General features: G+C 41.5%; 1 protein-coding gene across 1 annotated transcript; it reads left to right on the top strand.

Annotated features, from left to right (window-relative positions):
- Positions 1-320: 320 nt before the first annotated feature.
- T265_02135 (hypothetical protein) lies at positions 321-790 on the top strand (the record flags this gene model as incomplete). The annotated part of the gene is made up of 2 exons (XM_009166309.1): positions 321-420; positions 627-790. The coding sequence occupies 2 exons, from the start codon at positions 321-323 to the stop codon at positions 788-790; spliced, it is 264 nt and encodes an 87-aa protein (XP_009164573.1).
- Positions 791-17,265: the final 16,475 nt, after the last annotated feature.

Here is a 17,265-nt window from a genome sequence, read left to right as displayed (position 1 = left end):
TACTCATAAGGTTGCTGAAAATCCGTCGACAGCCCACAACCGTTTTCACCCTTTTTGGGGCTCATATTAAAAGCATCACAAGCAAATGATTCAGCTGGGTTCTAGCTGAGTCTCTCGAAAAACCGAATTAGTTTTCAGTTGAGTGTATATTCGCTAATTTCGTGCAATTTTGTTTCAAGTAGGACATAAGGTTGACGGAAACCCGGGGACTGTGCCTACCTGATGAGCCCCAAAAAGGGTGAAAACGGTTGTGGGCTGTCGACGGATTTTCAGCAACCTTATGAGTAGTACATTAAAAAGGTACAAGTTCCTTAGGCACAATGATTCTCGCGTTTAAGTGTTGGCATCACATGGTCTCGACCAAAATCTTTGTCACGTTAATTCAGCAGGGTGTCACGGGACATGGGATTGTCGTAGTCGGTGTGCCTCGTTCACCCGGTGCCTCGGTGTTGCCATGCGTTGCGTACTACTTCGCAGTATTTCAAAGCGGTTCGCAATGGTTGCATGAGGCTCAAGCACCTTGGGAGAGCCCGACTTGACTAGTCAGTACTGTCTGCCCGAAACGGCGCACAGGCGTTCCGTTTCTATACCTTCTAGGTTTGGTACCAAATGCTTAAATTATCTAGAGTCCCTCAATTGTCATTTTATGCTGAATTACACAATCCACTTGCTTGATAGTAAGAGGAGACTCTTCACCGTGGGTCTCAACGTATGTATCATTGAACAGCTAATTGTCTTTTTCAGAGCCTTGGCATATGGTCGCAAACACAAGATGTTAAACACGAAATAAAACAAAACTAAATGTGCCCCTAGGAAGTTTTGGCTATATGGTCATTAAGTTTCCTTATTTAGACCACTGATCTGGTTTGTTTGCTGGTCGTATGACAGCTCCAACACAGACATAAAATAGGTCTTAACTTAACGAAATACACTCATTTGCAAATCAGCTTTTTTTTGACAGGAGGCTCATCTGAAAGCCACCTGTTGGAGGGTGTGAAGTAACCTTATAAGTAGTGCAGTACACCTAGGTCTTGACCTCTATCTAGTGGGTAGGTTTTATGGGAGTTTGTACACTACTAAGTTACACGGGATGAAATTGATCCAACAAAAGTTCGACGGAGTGCTGATAGCAAATTTTTCAGCTCATTTCCCGAACGCAGAAACCATTGAAATACCATTGTAGTGTTTGTGAATTCTTCCAGTAAATACACTGAAAAGGAAACGGTGTTGGAAATGCACAGAAACGAGGGTTTTTTCGGAAAACTGAGCCTCAGCAAGGATACTCGATCCAGCTGACGTTTCGAACACATCAATGTATCAAGTCAAGCGCCGTCTGAGACGTGGATTACAGATGAGGGTTTTCGCATGCATCTTATAACTGGAGGACTGTTCGAACAGAATAGTGTTCTGGATGGACATTTTTCATAGCCAGTAGCCTAACACTTGTCGCGATTCCGCCATCTCACACAGAGTCATTCCATGCTCATAATCACGTTGGGGCAATTGTGGATTCGAACCTTGAAAGTCATAAACAACTTTAATTGGCAGCATTATCGAGCAAACTAGTGTACTTTGCGGATGTTTTTTTGGATGCAATTGTTACTGAAATTCGTTCTGTCCTCTGTAAACACACGTTATAAGTTCAAGAGAAAGATGAAATTCTTACTCCTCGGGAGGAAAGGAGATGGAACTGCATACTCAAGAATGGAATGAAGCAGTGAACTAAATGCTTGTGTTTAATTCAATTAAATATGCCATCAGTTGACAATATATCGCTATTTTGTTAATATCCCCCTATGTTACCCTAGGGATGCCGGAAACCAATGCAAATGTTGGCAACAGGATAACTGTTCATCCGACAACGCACTCAGGTAAGTATACAAAATGCTGGGCAAACAGGAGAATATCTTGAACTCTTGACAGAGACGGAGATTCATTAGTTGCTTCCTTGTTTTGTCACTTTTGTTGTCCGGCAAGTAATACATCCAGACAGCGTTCACACTGCTGGACACTGGTCTCGATAGACTCTGTTTTTGACGGAATGCAACACATATAAGGTTGCGGATAACTCATCTATAGCTCATGACCTGTATTGCCTTATCTGAAGCTCACTAGGAAGATGTAGTTTCCTGATTTCCGTCAATCATATGTCTTAAGTAAGAGTATTGTATTACTTCAAGAAAATTCACTTTGAAATCTCGAAATATCGCACCATTCGAAACATGAGGTGATCTTGTTGGGACATGCTCAGTTGAAGAAAGCCACAGACGAGCGATTCCCCTGGGATTCCTCTGAGTCTCTCACTACATCAATCCAATTTGTAAATTTGTGTTTTTCGTCCTTTTTCAGTAGGTGTTTTTGGAAATAAGTCTCAGTAGTCCACCGTTTAGAGGCGATCACAGTGGCCGTTATTTAGTCAGCAGATTGGGACAGGGTGACAGAAGGGCTCCCTGTATGACATAAATGGAATATCGCATCAGAGTAGCCATTGAAGTTTTTGAAATTCCCTGGGATTGGGGCTCAGGCGATCTTCAGTTGTTTGCCATCCTCAAATGTTCACCGTCGCCCTCTAGAAATCAAGTGGTACTTTTTGACATGCTCGTCTAAATTGATGTGAACGAATGCTATGTGTAGAACAATATGTGTGGCGGTGAGGAATTCATTACCGCCACGCGCTTGGCCCCGTTAGGGGTTTATTCGTGGTACGTTGAGTAGCGGGAATTGTATTGCAATGCGGAGTACAAATGTGTTGCACTCATATTTGTGAGAGCCAGGCGCCAACTGCTCACCAGAGAGGTGTGGTTGAACTCAACGTCGGTTTCTGGATTGCCTCTCGTGTTTTCTTCGAGTTGGATCAGGGCTTTTTGCTAGAAAAAATGTTATGACTGGGAGGTTTGGTTTGATTCAGTTAGTTAAGGGTATTTGCTGACGTCCTATATTTCAAACGCCCTGTCAGAAGAACAAAAAACAATATTTGACTGCATCTAATTAGTATGTGAATTAAGTCGTTTGTGTCGACAAAATTTGGTTTAAAACCGGCCTAACAATGCCAAAACAAGTCATGTAATTCCCAGAGTCAAGATAGCGCGATATAGACAAGTAAACACTTCGTCCTCATAATGGTCCTGAACGCAAACAAGATAGATAGGGGTTATGGAAAGATGATGTCGCGTTTACCGAGGTGTTTGTGCACCTACGTAACACGTCCCTACTGAAAAAATGTATTGGTGCTGCATGAAATCATACCTTTTGTTTTCAGACTTTCGATCGATAAGCGTAACATCGAAACCTTACAGTGTGGTCGAACCTAGAACGTTTAAAAATTCAGGTGAGCACATCAACTCGCAAAATGCAATTTGGCCCTCTCTAGTGGTTCTGAATAAAATTTTTTTGTGACAGTCACTTAACTTTTTGTAAATTTTAACGATTTTTTGCGTTTCAATTTCTCTCAGAATTTTGTCCTTATTACTGCATTCTTTTGCAAGCGGTAAGGTGGCTGTAATTCCACCGGGATTCACTATGACATCACAGACATCAAGGTGCGCATTCACTGTGTGGACACGAAATGAGTCCTTATGCAATAAAATTCGCCTCATGTAGTGAAAGAGGCTGTTGAGGATGAAAGGTGACATAGATTATTCTTCATTGGTAGCTGGTCAGATTGCGGCTTTATAGGACGGCCACACGAATAAGTGGAAATGCCATCAACATATAGCAGCTTTGAGCAATCAATGATAGTTATTCCTTGGTATCATCAGGTGGACTTGACTCCCAGAATTCCAGCAACCTTATTTTATACTTGAACACACGTTGTACATGGTTGGAGACAGACGAGAGATAAACGGAGCACTCAGGTGAATTCCGGTTAAATCTTTTGTCAATATCACATTCGTTTACAAAAAGGGGTTTGCCGTAACATAAGTACAATTTGATGTTAAATTACGGAGTGGAATTGGTGGAAATTAGGATGTTAGAGGACTCGACTCACCGGATAAGCTTCGTTTAGAGTGAAACAAGTAATGGACCATCCATAGTTTTCATTGATCCTATAAGTATTGTTAAAACACAGTTAAAATGGTGAATATCGTCTCAAGTAAGGGAAGAGACGACTTTGTGCAGCGTTTACTGTGAGAGAATGTTGTTAAAAAATGTTTCAAGTGTGTTTCAGCTGGAGTGCTTTGTCGGTCTTCTACTATGGATGCAACGTCCCGCATAATGTGTTCAGTTCCGTATTATCTGGATAAAAGTGAATGGTGTATTAATCATTGATTTAAACGTTAAGTTCCCAAACATCATGTGTATCAGATTATCGGGACCAAAGTGATTCGCTAGATGGATATCAGTCCCGTTTGTTTTTACCCACTGGGTCAACTAGACGCTCAATCTGAAATTTTTGGCGGCTACGAGGAGGAGAAAGAAACATCACATTCAACCCCCGATGCTGTTCGAAGGTTGATTATTACTATTTCACTGCTAGCACTGGAGTGATTGCTAACTTCAGTACCAATGACAGATTTATTCAGTCAGATATGGCACCGGGCAAATTTTCTCCTTAGTCATGGAAATGAGTGAGCAATTATCGGATTATAAGCCACCATCTATCAAGTTCGTTTTGGTTGTTTGCAATCCCGTGTCAACTGCTTCGAAGAAGTTTGGGTCTCTCAATCAGGTTGATCTGTGAAATGCAAGTTCGCTATTCAAGCAACTCAAATTTCAACATTTACGTTTTCACAGTTCCACAGGAGACGGAATCGCCTGTTACAATTCCCACCAGAACCGATACTATGGAGACGGAATCTGGGGGTAAGTAATGCGACCAAACATACCTATAGGGGCACAGACTAAGAGTTTATTGATTTGGGTACACGGCATAAACGGGTTGTAACATTTTACTCAGACTGATACTGATCGTTCCATCTACCGGCAGAAGTATTTTGTACTTACTTGATGTCATCACTTCACACTTCAAGGGTAAAGCTTCATGTGCGACCTGCAAACGTAACTCATTCACCAATTTTGGAGTATCCTTAATCTTTCTCAGAGGATCGGTTATGGATCGGTTTCATGAGTATCCGATACTTTGGGTGAATAAAACCAATCACAGTATAAATAATATACAAGCGGCTAGTTTTCTGTTCTCTGAACGTGGCAATTCTGCTGAAAGCATCTCGTAATCTATCAAGTAGATTAGCACTGTTTAACGGATCGTCAGCTCGAAACAGTACATTCCATTCTTGTTCTTCGGTTGGTCTAATCTTTTCTTCTCGTGACCACGGACTGGGTTCAAATTAGTATTCATATTTTGCTTTGCCTGAGGTATGTCTCGGAGAACAAAGGCGTTAGAATGTGAATGATTGAGGAAGCGTGAATTCTGAGCGCAGTATCCCAGTGGCACAACCAGGAATGGACCGCACAGACTTAAAAAACGCGACATCCGGTACAACATACTTGTGGTTGTGTGTGATAAATGTTATCATAGCCAAACGAATGGGAAATTCGAACTAGGCTGTAGTCAGTAACAGGTTTTTGAAAAAAATCAAGTTTAAAAAGTGTAATTAAGACTTGTGAAATGGGGTCGGTCGGAAGTAAATGACATTGAAATTGAAGGACAGATAAATGTGATACAAATCAGACTTTGGTTTTAATACTTGCTACCAACGTCACATAAAACATGTCGCTTCTAACTTCACAAACATGCTGCACATATTCTAAAACCTATCACTTGATGATTTCATCGATTTCGAACTCATCATGAAACTGATCAAACTCTTCCCCGTCGGGATTACTCACTGGTTGGTTTTATCAGTTGTGGCACTGGGCTAATCCTTCGGCGGCCACTGTAGGAAGGTGAACTTTTGCTAGGGTATGTACTCTTATTCACTAGGAGTAAGTTGATTATCTCCCACTCCCACAATTATTGACTCCTATTTATATATATGGCTTAGTTGATCACTTCCGATTAATTTGACCTACTTTGTTTGGTGCGTTGTTGCTGGTCCTTCTGGCACAACCTTCACAAACATATATTTGTATGCACAGCTTCTCATGAACACAAGGCAGCTCTCGTGGTCGTTGCGACAGAAGATGCAAGGCAGACGGGAACGAACAGCGAGTTGCTTGATCATAACTATCCGATGAGTTAGGCAGCGTTTTGAATGCCGTTGAAGACAGGTTCAAGATTTTGAAAATTGTATACCCTAATTGCGTGAAGTTTATTCCATCGATCAGAGAAATACTACTTGTTCAAAGTAAAACTAAATATTTTCACAGACCCTTTTTCTTGCTTTACTTCCATTGATGCACAGTTATCCCTCACACATTCAGAGCCTTCAGGAAGGCAGTGTTCCTTTAAAGCGAACCATTTTGTCGTCACGAATATTTATACACCACAATTTTTTGTGTAAGCATTAATGCAAAAAAGGCATGAACGATCAACTTTGTTGTCTAAGGGTTAAAAAGTAACTGAGGTATTTGTTTAGTATCGCGCCAGACACTGTAAATCAGTACCTTCAGTGCCACCGTGATGCAAATTCAACAAGGTGTTTCTGTGTTGGTTTGTATGAAAATTGAAATCACGAATGCACCAGTATTTACTGAAATATGTTATGGTCAGCGTTTGGATAACGGATAGCGAAGCTGAAACATGGAGCAACGCTACCTATAATCCCTCGATATCCTGGGCTTTTCTTTGGAATACCATTTTTTATCATTCTATCAGAGAATATACTTAGTTTTTGTTTGCGGAGCTTTGTACAAGATGTGTGATCATCTTCAGTATTCGAGTTCCATGTAAAGCGTCTGGACATTCTGTGGGAACTGTTTCTTCTTCTACAGAGGGTACTCACTCTTGGATGTTGGTCAGTGCACCAAACTAAGCAGTCGGATTTGCAAACATTTCATCACCAGTTGGGATGACATCGTTGGTGTGTGTTTGGTGGATAATTCCCCCATTCTACATGAGCTTATATATTTTCTAAACAGTATCTACTAGTTCTGGAGGGCCTGGCCAGCCGCAAGGTGGCTTTCATGTACCCTGACTAGTTAACCCAGAATGTGAGTTAGATGTGGTCCCGATTTCTTGCATTTGAATGGTTCGTTGGATGCCTTCAGTTTGACAGTTCTGTTTCTTCTTTGTGACAGTTCCACCTTTCCGTTCCTTCATGGCACTTGATTATTTGGTTTGATGGCCTTCCATTTGTAGCGGTTTTTTCTTTGATCCGATTAATTCGTTGGCTGCCGTTGAGTTGTTTGATTTTCCACGTGGCTCAGAGTCCAGTATTTTTGTAATCCTTTTGATTATAGTGGCCGATAGGCTGGGTCGATACTGGTGTATTCATTGAGTACTTTGTCTGTTGAGCATCACACATTAACAAAATTCCGCTTCCATTCTTTCCTTGCGGAGCAAGTATCTGGACGTTGTTTACATTGCAGTGATGTCCTTTCCTGACTCAAGTGATTTTGGGTCATAAATTGTGCTCGAAAGCCTACGTTCGTTTATTCTGCTGGCAAGTTTTCTCTCAGACTTAGTGCTTGTCTCATTCGTTAATCTGAGCGTCTTAGATGATATCTGTTTTTTTTTATACCGCGGATGGCTCTTCTGAAGGTCTTTACAGGCTTGAAAGCAATTGTCATTCTAACTTGTTGTTTCAGTTATCTAAGCGCCGTTTTTGATTTAAGAAAGTGTGATCTCTCTCTGGTTTCGTTGCACTCAAAAGGTAGCTTATATTTGATTTCTTAAGGATTCCCACATGAGTTTCCTTGGGAGCCATCATTTAGCAGCATTTGATAAAGCCGTGGATCCTCCTGTGTCTTTGACTCGTATTACATTGCGCCTCAACCCGTATGGATGAGGTTTGAATGCAACTTTGTTTGCAACATTTCGAACGGCTGCTGATGTACTCGAGAAATACACCCATTTGCAAATCAATTTGGTTTTCACGAGAGACTCAACTGAGTCACTCGTTTATGATATTCCACAACTGAATGTGCTCTCGGATTATTCAGGAGTTCAACAACCGTCGTGCTCACCGCATTCAAACCAACCGGTGTGAACAATGAGGTTACGTCAAAGGATACATTATTTCTTCGATCATAATGTTTCCTAGTTTCGCCGGAAATGATCCTTTATTGGTGACTGAGTATTGTGGTGCACTGACGAGGTGTTTTAGCAACTTACATAATTCCATTGAAAAATAAATATGGTTTTGCTTAAACCATGGGACGTAATGGTATCTTTCCTTTGTGAACTTCGGAAGTCTACAGAAGTGGGTAAACTTGCTGTAATAGGTCTTCATTTCCCAACGTTCTTCCTCGGTGAAGATTCTTGAACTCCTTTGGTACTTTATTTCTTTTGTTCGTGAGTTTCTCGGTTCGGTCTTTCCGGACAACATAGCCAGCTCGCCGACTCATTATTCGTCCATAGTGTTCATCAGTTGCCGTAGGTCACTACAGACAAGCGGGGTTTCTCCAACCAACTAATTAAAAAATTTTAAACAAACTTTTAAAGTACTTTGTCGGAATACTGGTAGCTCTGTCAATTTACCAGTTTTGGTTTGCTGATCACGCTTTAAAAATTGATTTTTCGGGTTTTTTTTTACGATACCAGAAAACATCTTACGTGCACTGCCACTAGGGCGTTTCTTCCCGATATGCTCCTATTTATACGGCTTAACAAAGGATAAGTTAAATCACTGACGTGATGGAATATCAAAACTTCCACTTCTCTAATCAGATATCCTTCCATCCTGGATATCTTGTGTATTGTTAAGTCATTCTCACTTGTTGTACCGGCTTGTCGTATGCCATCGTCCCAAAATATTTGGCCAGGTCTTCTGGCATGTATGCTGTGTTGTATCTTGCGTACCATTTTATTCGAGTCAGAGTTCTGCTGCGTTTATTGCTAATCCTAATTTGTATCCTTGATATATATATATATATATATATATAGTTTGGCATTAATGGGCGTGAAGTTGGAAATGTACCGGAGCATTTGTAGGTTGGGTGCATTCATTGGTGGTTGATCACGTGGCCATTGGTCTGTTCACCGAGCTTGGAAATTGGCTTGCAAACATTTCGTCCCCAGTCGAGGAGCTATCATCCGTGCGTTGCCTGATGGGTAGCTTACCTCTACCTGCGTGAGTTCATATAGTTATCGAATACTAGCTGATACCGGTTAGTAGCATTGGCTGACAGGAACATACTTTCCTCGTATCCCATTGGTCTGTTCCCATTTGGACTCCCGAGAATCGCGGAGAATGTGTGTTCCCGTTAGCCAATCACTGCAACCGATATTTGCTCTTGTTCAACAACTATGTAACCTCAAGCAGGCAAGGAGGAATCACCCTCGCAACCACGCACTAACGGTGTCCCCTTGATTGGTGACGAAGCTGTCGCAAACTAATTGCCAAGCTGGGCAAACAGACGAACGGTCGCCTGATAAACCATCCGTAAGCGTGAAATTCTGATCTGTAGTTGTAAACTCCAGTATTGATATCGGTTTAATCCATCCAGTCGTTTTGCATTATTCTGATCTTTTGTTGGTTCTGTGTTCGACCTATTATGCAGTTTTGTGCATATAGATTCCGGAGTTCTATTGGTTTTACTCGCTGATAATCTTAACCAGTTACGTTAAGTCTGTTTCTTGTTTTATGCACAAACGTTTGCTTTCGACCGCATTCTGCACTCAAATTGAAAATCCTCTCTGGTGCTCCCTTTTGCCGTTGAAGCTGTATCGTAATGTGGAGGTTAAAACAATTTTCAGCTTCCTTTCTGCACAGTCAATAAATATTTTTTCATTAGGACTTGGTGCTTCTTCCAAATCCGGGTACGAGTCTTCAACGACCGGATGTTTTCCAAATTTTATCACCTAAGACGTTTAGAGTTTTCGCACCGGCGAAAACATTACTCGAGTCCAGAATGCAATATTCCTCCCGATATATACACTGAGAAAGACAGGAAAGCTACATTTGGTCAATATTTATTGCACCAAGTGAAAGGTGCAAGGTAGGATTTAAGGAATAAAGGACGAAACTGAGAATACATATACATGACGATTTGACAATTCTTACTACTCCTTCACTCTCTTTACACACTTCAGCTGAACGAAGCTTTGCTTTGGAGGAAGCGCTTATGATTGATGATAGCTTTTTGGTTTGTACTCACCCAGTTCCGCTGAACCTTTTGCTGAACAATTCATTGTACCATATTCGCCGAGCTATGAAGATTGGCTCGACGTTCTGAATCAAAACTAGTTTCTTTCAAGTGATGATACAAGAAGTACTCATAGGGTCTCCATTCGTAGTGGGTCCCAACTATGGCGAGTTTAGGAAAACCATGGTTGTACGTTCGGAAAGGTTAACCCTTCTGGACACCTGGAATGCTCAAGGTCGGGGGAAATAGATCCACTAGCTGATGGAAGCGAAACGACAAAAATTCATCCAACAGTATCTTGAATTACACACAAAGATTCACCGCGCGGAAACCGTGCAGCGAGTGATGAACGGAGTCACAAGTTTATCAAAATGCTATCTACCGGCAATGTGTCATCCCAAATAATGTGTCTTTACGATCGTAAATTATTGACTGGTTAGTATTTTAAGGGCATATTTAACGTTTTATTTATCAAACAAGTTATGTGCAGATTAACTAGATAGAACTTGACAGCCATTTGGATATCATTCAGATCTCATCCACCTACTCTTAGCTGTTGTTACGATTGAACTAAAACTTCACTGATAGCATGGCGCAGCGGTCGAAAGTAGTGCTGCTAATGACTAGGTTGCTAGGTTTACTATTCAGACGTTTATTCTTTCAAACAGGGTGCTGGAGGGATGTCTTGCATGGTCACTGAGCACTTGTCATATCCTTGGTTGTTGTGTATCAAAATTCCATCAGCTGTCTTCTAGTGGCATGGCGCTTACTTCAGACATTTCTGAACCCTTGTTTGGCTTAACTGACACCATCATAAGGAGTACACATGAAAACCACAAATTTCATCATATTCACTTTTACGCAGTTACACAGGGGACAGGAGCATTTGCAACGGTTCTGACGACAACCGATGAAACACAGACGGGATCTAAGGGTAAGTAATTCGAAAACATACAGCTGTCTCGGACTGAGACAAGCTACGACTTTACTGATTTGAAGAGATTATGCAAGCGTATAGCAGCAGTTCATCTAATAGAAAACTGCTGTCCTATAACTCATCCCATCTAGGACTCAGTAGAAGTTAACCATCCTACTACCGATTGACAGGATCATCTCCAGCGCGGGCTTCATAAAACAAGGTGAATTTATTTCTATCAGCCGAAAGTAAGGTTCAAAACATGACAATAAAAGCGACGATTAGCTTGTGGAAGAAGGCAGCTAGCGACTTTCTGGCAGAATGCTCAGCTAACCGGAAGACCTTCAAATAATCAGTCGCCTAACAAAAAGGGCCCCGAAAAATCTTGCAAAGTAGAAAAAAATTTACGGACGCTAGCGTGGTCATCATTTAAGGATAGAAGAATTTAGTGAATAACAGAATCATAGCTCAAGTGATAGGTAGGTCACTTCAGCAATTGTACTTGGGTCTTGCATCTTCGTTTCAAGAAGAGAGCACGCTAAATACTGCATGACGGACTGAGCGTCAAGAGTGGTTCCAAAGTTTTGCGGTCATGGCGGCCGATTCAGTTGTAGCTATTGCGGCTTGGAACTCGGTGGCGAGAAGATCTATGAGTTCAGATCGGAACTCCGGTTATCCAATAGTTCGATTCTTTTACTGGTCGAAACTACGTTGAACCACTACGTCATATCTTCCGAGGTGAATCGCAGGTTTGAGCTGAGAGCATGACTCATTCACTTGCTTTGAAGTAATCTTAATGTTATCAAAATTCTGCTCCGGATAGATATCAGGATTATCTAGTTTTCTGATTTCGAGAATGCTATTTCAATTTTGCAAATATCTTCCGTCGGTGAAACTTGTCAAGACAGGATCTTTTCAGCTAAAATTTGCATGTCCTAGCGAAATCTCTGTGTAATGAAACAAACTTCAGTCATTCTCAAGGATTCAAATCGGAGCATAAATAAAACGGCCAGCGTACTATTAGTTGACAGTTTCATCTAAGATTCCGTGGTTTTCCTGGTCTTTCGTTTGTGCTCGATCAGGTTGTTGGTTAGCTTCTTTCGTAAAACCCTCAGGCCTCTGCCTGTTTGCTCGCTTCCTTTCGATTTTTAGAACATTAGTTGACACCACTGTCATTTAAACAATTCTATCCTGGCTTAGTCATTATGATGAGTCTACCCCATAGTGGGAGAAGCACCAGATCAGAGCCACGCTCTTATCAGTTACGCTGTTTTCCATGGCGAGGCTCAGGTTTGAACTCTAGACCTCTGACGTTCTAGAGAAGCATGGTGCCACTAACCGCATGCTAGCCGCACCTGAATTATTCAGTCTGAGAAGGCGAATGTTCTCACACTTGAGCGACGCGATTAGTTTGCCCGACGCCAGGACAACGACCTAGTAACTGTCCTGGTTACGTCAGTGGATCGACCCACCTATCCGGATTCTAGGAAAGGTGCAAAACTGTTCAAACAAGAGTGATGTAGCCGTGACTATCCCAAACCTCGCAGCAACGCACAATGTTTCAATAGATGTTGCATTATCCCATCTTCCCTTGATCTAATTGTTGCTCAAACACGTCTTACTGGGGCAGAAGCACTGACAAAATGATGCGCTAGGATAATCAATGAAACTCGTGCAAGGTAGGTGGCAATGCATGACAACCCATGCACTATAGGATATGGAACAGCTAGTGAAACAAAAATCTGGTAGTTATTGTGTGTAGAAGAGAACCGCTTTACTAATCTAGTGGGGACACTGGGTCTTATGCGAAGAAGTCGATGTGTGCAGCCGAATAATGACATAAATTTATGTCACTGCATTTTCTTTGGTAGATATTATTCTCAAACAAAGCGTTCTGAGGGCAGTAGAATCATTTAGGAACTGTTTTTACATTATGTATGCTGTTTCCTTACAGTCGCCGAGAACGCAGTTTTTCAAAGGAAAAAAACAATCAATGTGTGTGAGAGAAGTGCCTAGAAGTCCTGGGTAAAGATTTACGTAAGGTGGCTTACAACCCTTCAGATACAGACTCATGCTCCGTTGTGAGCTTGTAAATTATTTTATTTATTAGAAAACAGAATGAAAGACAAATATAAACTCGAGTTTGAAACGGATGCAAAAAATTAAAAGTGGAAAACCATTGCTGAGGTTGGTGATCTTGAGAAATAAGGAATGGAAAATAGTCACTGAAAATGGCTTAATCGTGAAGAACATAAACGACAGATCCCTTCATCCACAGTTTCATTTTTATCACTGGCTTTGATTAAGATGTGTTGCTCAAGGACCGTTTTCATATTCGAATCTCTTTCGCAAGATGAGTTTGTCGAGTTCAAATGTGTATAGGATCTGATCAACCATTTATCAGTTAGGATAAGACATCAGTTGATGGCGGCACGGTAAGCGTTAGTTGACGGAATTGAAGCAGGGTGCCCAGCAGGATACATATGGCTTTTCAGAGTGATCTTCTTGGTTATATAAATGGGATCATCAACATCATCTAAAGCGTAGCACCAGTGTCCAAAATTGATGTCTCGTCGCCCTTACATTTTATGGTTATACATGGGCTGAGATACTACTATGACGCCCACACCTAAACACGAGGACGATTAGTACGCTAAACCAAAACCCCTGGTTCAAAAGCCTTACCACTAGTTACCACCGGTGTTTGGCGTTAAACGTAAGCGGATTACCATGTCATTAGAACACCCGCCAGTATAGCTCAATGGGTCACGGGAGCGCACAAACCTTCACACCTTCGTGACGGAACCTACACACTACATTCATCTACTCATTTATGTTACCCTAATTTTCCGCTGTGTTGTTTTGCTGGACACTGCATAGCAAAAATAGCCAACCTTATTTTTTCACAGCACTTCAGGAGAAGAGCACAATTCCTGCGGTTACAACCACCAAAGGAACAACGTACACGGAAACAAAGAGTGAGTTATTTGAGGCGACAGCTATAGGTCTAATGAGGGAGGTAAGTTTCATGTCTTCGGTTATGTTCAATCTGAAGAGTATCCTAGAATAGGGGGACGAATGATTATTTATTCAACATACGAAAAGTTTTTAAATTCGCTTGTTTTTCAGATAAAAAATTCTATGGACCTCGTTTTGTTTAATCCATTTGCCCGACAAAGCAGCTTACCTTCAGAACTGTTTCACAATTTGGTTTTGTCGATGTCAGATGTCGGACAGTGTTCGGTGGAATAGACAAGTGCCTAATTGCGTCAGCCGGGATATGAGCATACCATTGTACCCCACGTGAGGATTATTGATTACCTGACACAATACGTTAATTTCAAATGTTAGTCATTTCTGAATATAATAGGAGGAGATTCCAGGAAGTTTTGACCCACTGTTGGAATTTCCGGAGTAGCAGTGCATGAGCACGAATGGTGCAGATTCCTGGTGATTCTCTAACCTAAACATCATTTACTGATCACGTTTCGTCCCCCCCCCCACAGCCTCATTTATCTCAGTGCATTGCTTACCCTCAGCACTTTGTGGACTATTGAATAGACACTTTATTGTATTTGGATCTTGAATGCTACCCTTCCCCAGGTTCTTTGTACCAAAGTTTTCTCGAAAAGCGCTTTGACAGAACAAAATCCAAAACGTACCAATTTCCCTTCGACTCAAGAAGAGCTGGAAGTACAACAAGTTGACTATGAAATTGGTAGCCCCAAGCTACCTTTGAGGGGCACTGGCTTACTTTCGTACACCACGATCTATGCCTAAAAATATTGTATTGTCGTTTACCTGGCTGGACGAGGGTATACACCCTTGTATTTTAGGTATGAAATATGGGAGATGCCGTTCATTTGCTTCAGTTTTTCTTAAACTGTCCATCCATTTATGTGCATGCAATCCATTGTGAAACTGGTAGCTATTCGTACGTTTATGGAAGTCCTTGTGCCCCACCATACATCGGTCGAAACAGTGATCCGAACACCTACCAGCAATGACGAATAAACTGCTTGTCTTGTCTTGTCTACACAGCTTCCCAAGGTGAGGTAACGAGTCCAGTGGTTACTACTGGTCCAACGCAAACGAAAGCACAACGTGAGTCATTTGACAGAAAAACTCAGTTAACTGAGCCATGCCCTTTATTTTATCACTCCAATGAAGAGCCAACTCTCGCGGAACTGAAAATAGTGCGTCTACCGAGTTTAGAGAGAAAAATAATCCATTGCTCAGAGTCTCAAAGTTTCATGAGGAAAATCCTCCTAGTCAAAGGAAAGAGAATTTGAAGGGAATCCTCAAAACAATTTCTTCAAAACATTTTTTTCTAATTTTCAAGCCAGGTTCGTAAGCTCAGTCCGATTGAGAATAGTAGCACAATAAAAACCCAGTGAAACTGATTCAAAGTCGCGGTGAGAATATCAGCTGACAAAAGTCCACGAGTAGGAAAGTCAAGGCCGTCTAATATAACCACAGACAACCAAGGTAACAGCCCTGTCTGACTCAGATGTTAGTATAAGTCCGTATTTGTTTATTTGATTACAAAGGCTTTGGTTGTTGATGACATCCCTTTATGAAACTCTCCACAGTAACACTGAGTAAAATAAGCTCAATGCGTCTGAGCGGTCCACTTGCTAGTCGCTCTGGACTAGATGTCTTGAAAGTGGACTATTGTTAGCCTAATTTTCCTTGCTTAGATAATTTGGAGAGTGTTCCGAAATAGCTTGGGACAGGCATTAATGAAAACTGAGGGCCATGAGATTTCGGTTTCGGTTTCATACCTGTTCGTACTTTGCCTATTGCGTTGTTTGTTGCCTTCGCTGAATGTATCTGCAAGTAGTTATGAATTGCATTGTCAAATGATGGTTGTGGTACTCATATTAGATCTGCGGTGTGAATGTTTGTAACTGACTCTTCATGGAAATCTCTAAGAACGTCGTTCATGTAGACATGGGATATTTATTGGCCATTGGAATCCAGTTTAGACCATGAGCAAATGTTTATCACGAGTTTTTTGTCCAATCAAACGGCAAACCACAATATCAAATTTCAGTTATGCAAGCCAAATCGCTGCATACTCACAACCCCGTTTCAGCACCAGTTACATCAACTTCCGTAGTGATGCTGACTCGTTCACGCCTCTCGCGCATTCGTGACTGTTCATCACAATTAACAACAATGTTCCCAGAATTCCCGGAATATATACTCATGTGTTTTTAGAACCAGACGGATACACTCAATTAAGCAACCCGTCCGGCCGTCTTGATCATCGTTCTAACAGCCAGTGCAGTCAAGCGGATTTTTCGCCACTGGATTGACAGTTCGTCGGACATACAGAGTACGCCTCTGTTCTACGGATCGAGTTTTAGCCGAAATACTTCCATGCATGTTCCACAAATCCTAAAAACACTTGGGGCCATTCGGGTGGTTGGACTGAGTGAAGGCATGAATGCTCACTGTCCCAATTCCGATTGCACGCTTCCATTCATACATGCGTATTTGTGTAAAAAAAACTTACTTGGTTGTTCCAAAACCTCGTGTCAATGAATTCAGGTAGTTTGTAGACCTCTCATCAGGTTACTCCATCTAAATGTGCCTCGTTATCTGAGTACCATCCGAACACATCATATTTTTTCATGATCCAATTTACACAGTCCTGCAGATGACAAAGCCACCGGCTACGTTGACGGTTACTCCCGGATCGGCGGAGATGAAGTCTGAGGGTGAGTATTTCAATGATCAATGCCCAGTCTAGATGGCCACAACATGACGAATCACGCCATGTCAACTGTTTTTACTGACCTTATAAACATGCAATCCAACTGGTTACCGAACTGACCGGGAATAACAGCAACCAGTTTCTCGATATATTTGGATTGTATGCCTCGTTTTGTATACGGCTGCGTTAAAAAATTTAGTCCCTTTTGGATTAGTTTACCAATTGTGGTGTAGAACTTTGAGTTCTGTTTCCAGTGCTTGCCGCTTATACCAAACCACTCAAAAACACCGAAAATATTTTTTACACTGCCTAGTTGAATTTTATTACGAATGTAAAGGTAGAAACTGACGTGGGAATCAGTTCCTTACTTTTTCATCCCAATACTTTCATACAAACGTTTGGTAGACACGATAACTGAGTAAATTAATGGTCAGTATGATGACGAATATTGTAGGCTTTCCTGAACAGACGGGACCGT

This window comes from Opisthorchis viverrini (genome assembly GCF_000715545.1).
Source record: "Opisthorchis viverrini unplaced genomic scaffold opera_v5_25, whole genome shotgun sequence".
In the NCBI taxonomy this organism is placed as follows: domain Eukaryota; kingdom Metazoa; phylum Platyhelminthes; class Trematoda; order Opisthorchiida; family Opisthorchiidae; genus Opisthorchis; species Opisthorchis viverrini.
The sequence above is the reverse complement of the archived record's forward strand: the minus strand, read 5'-3'. Positions and strand labels throughout refer to the sequence as shown.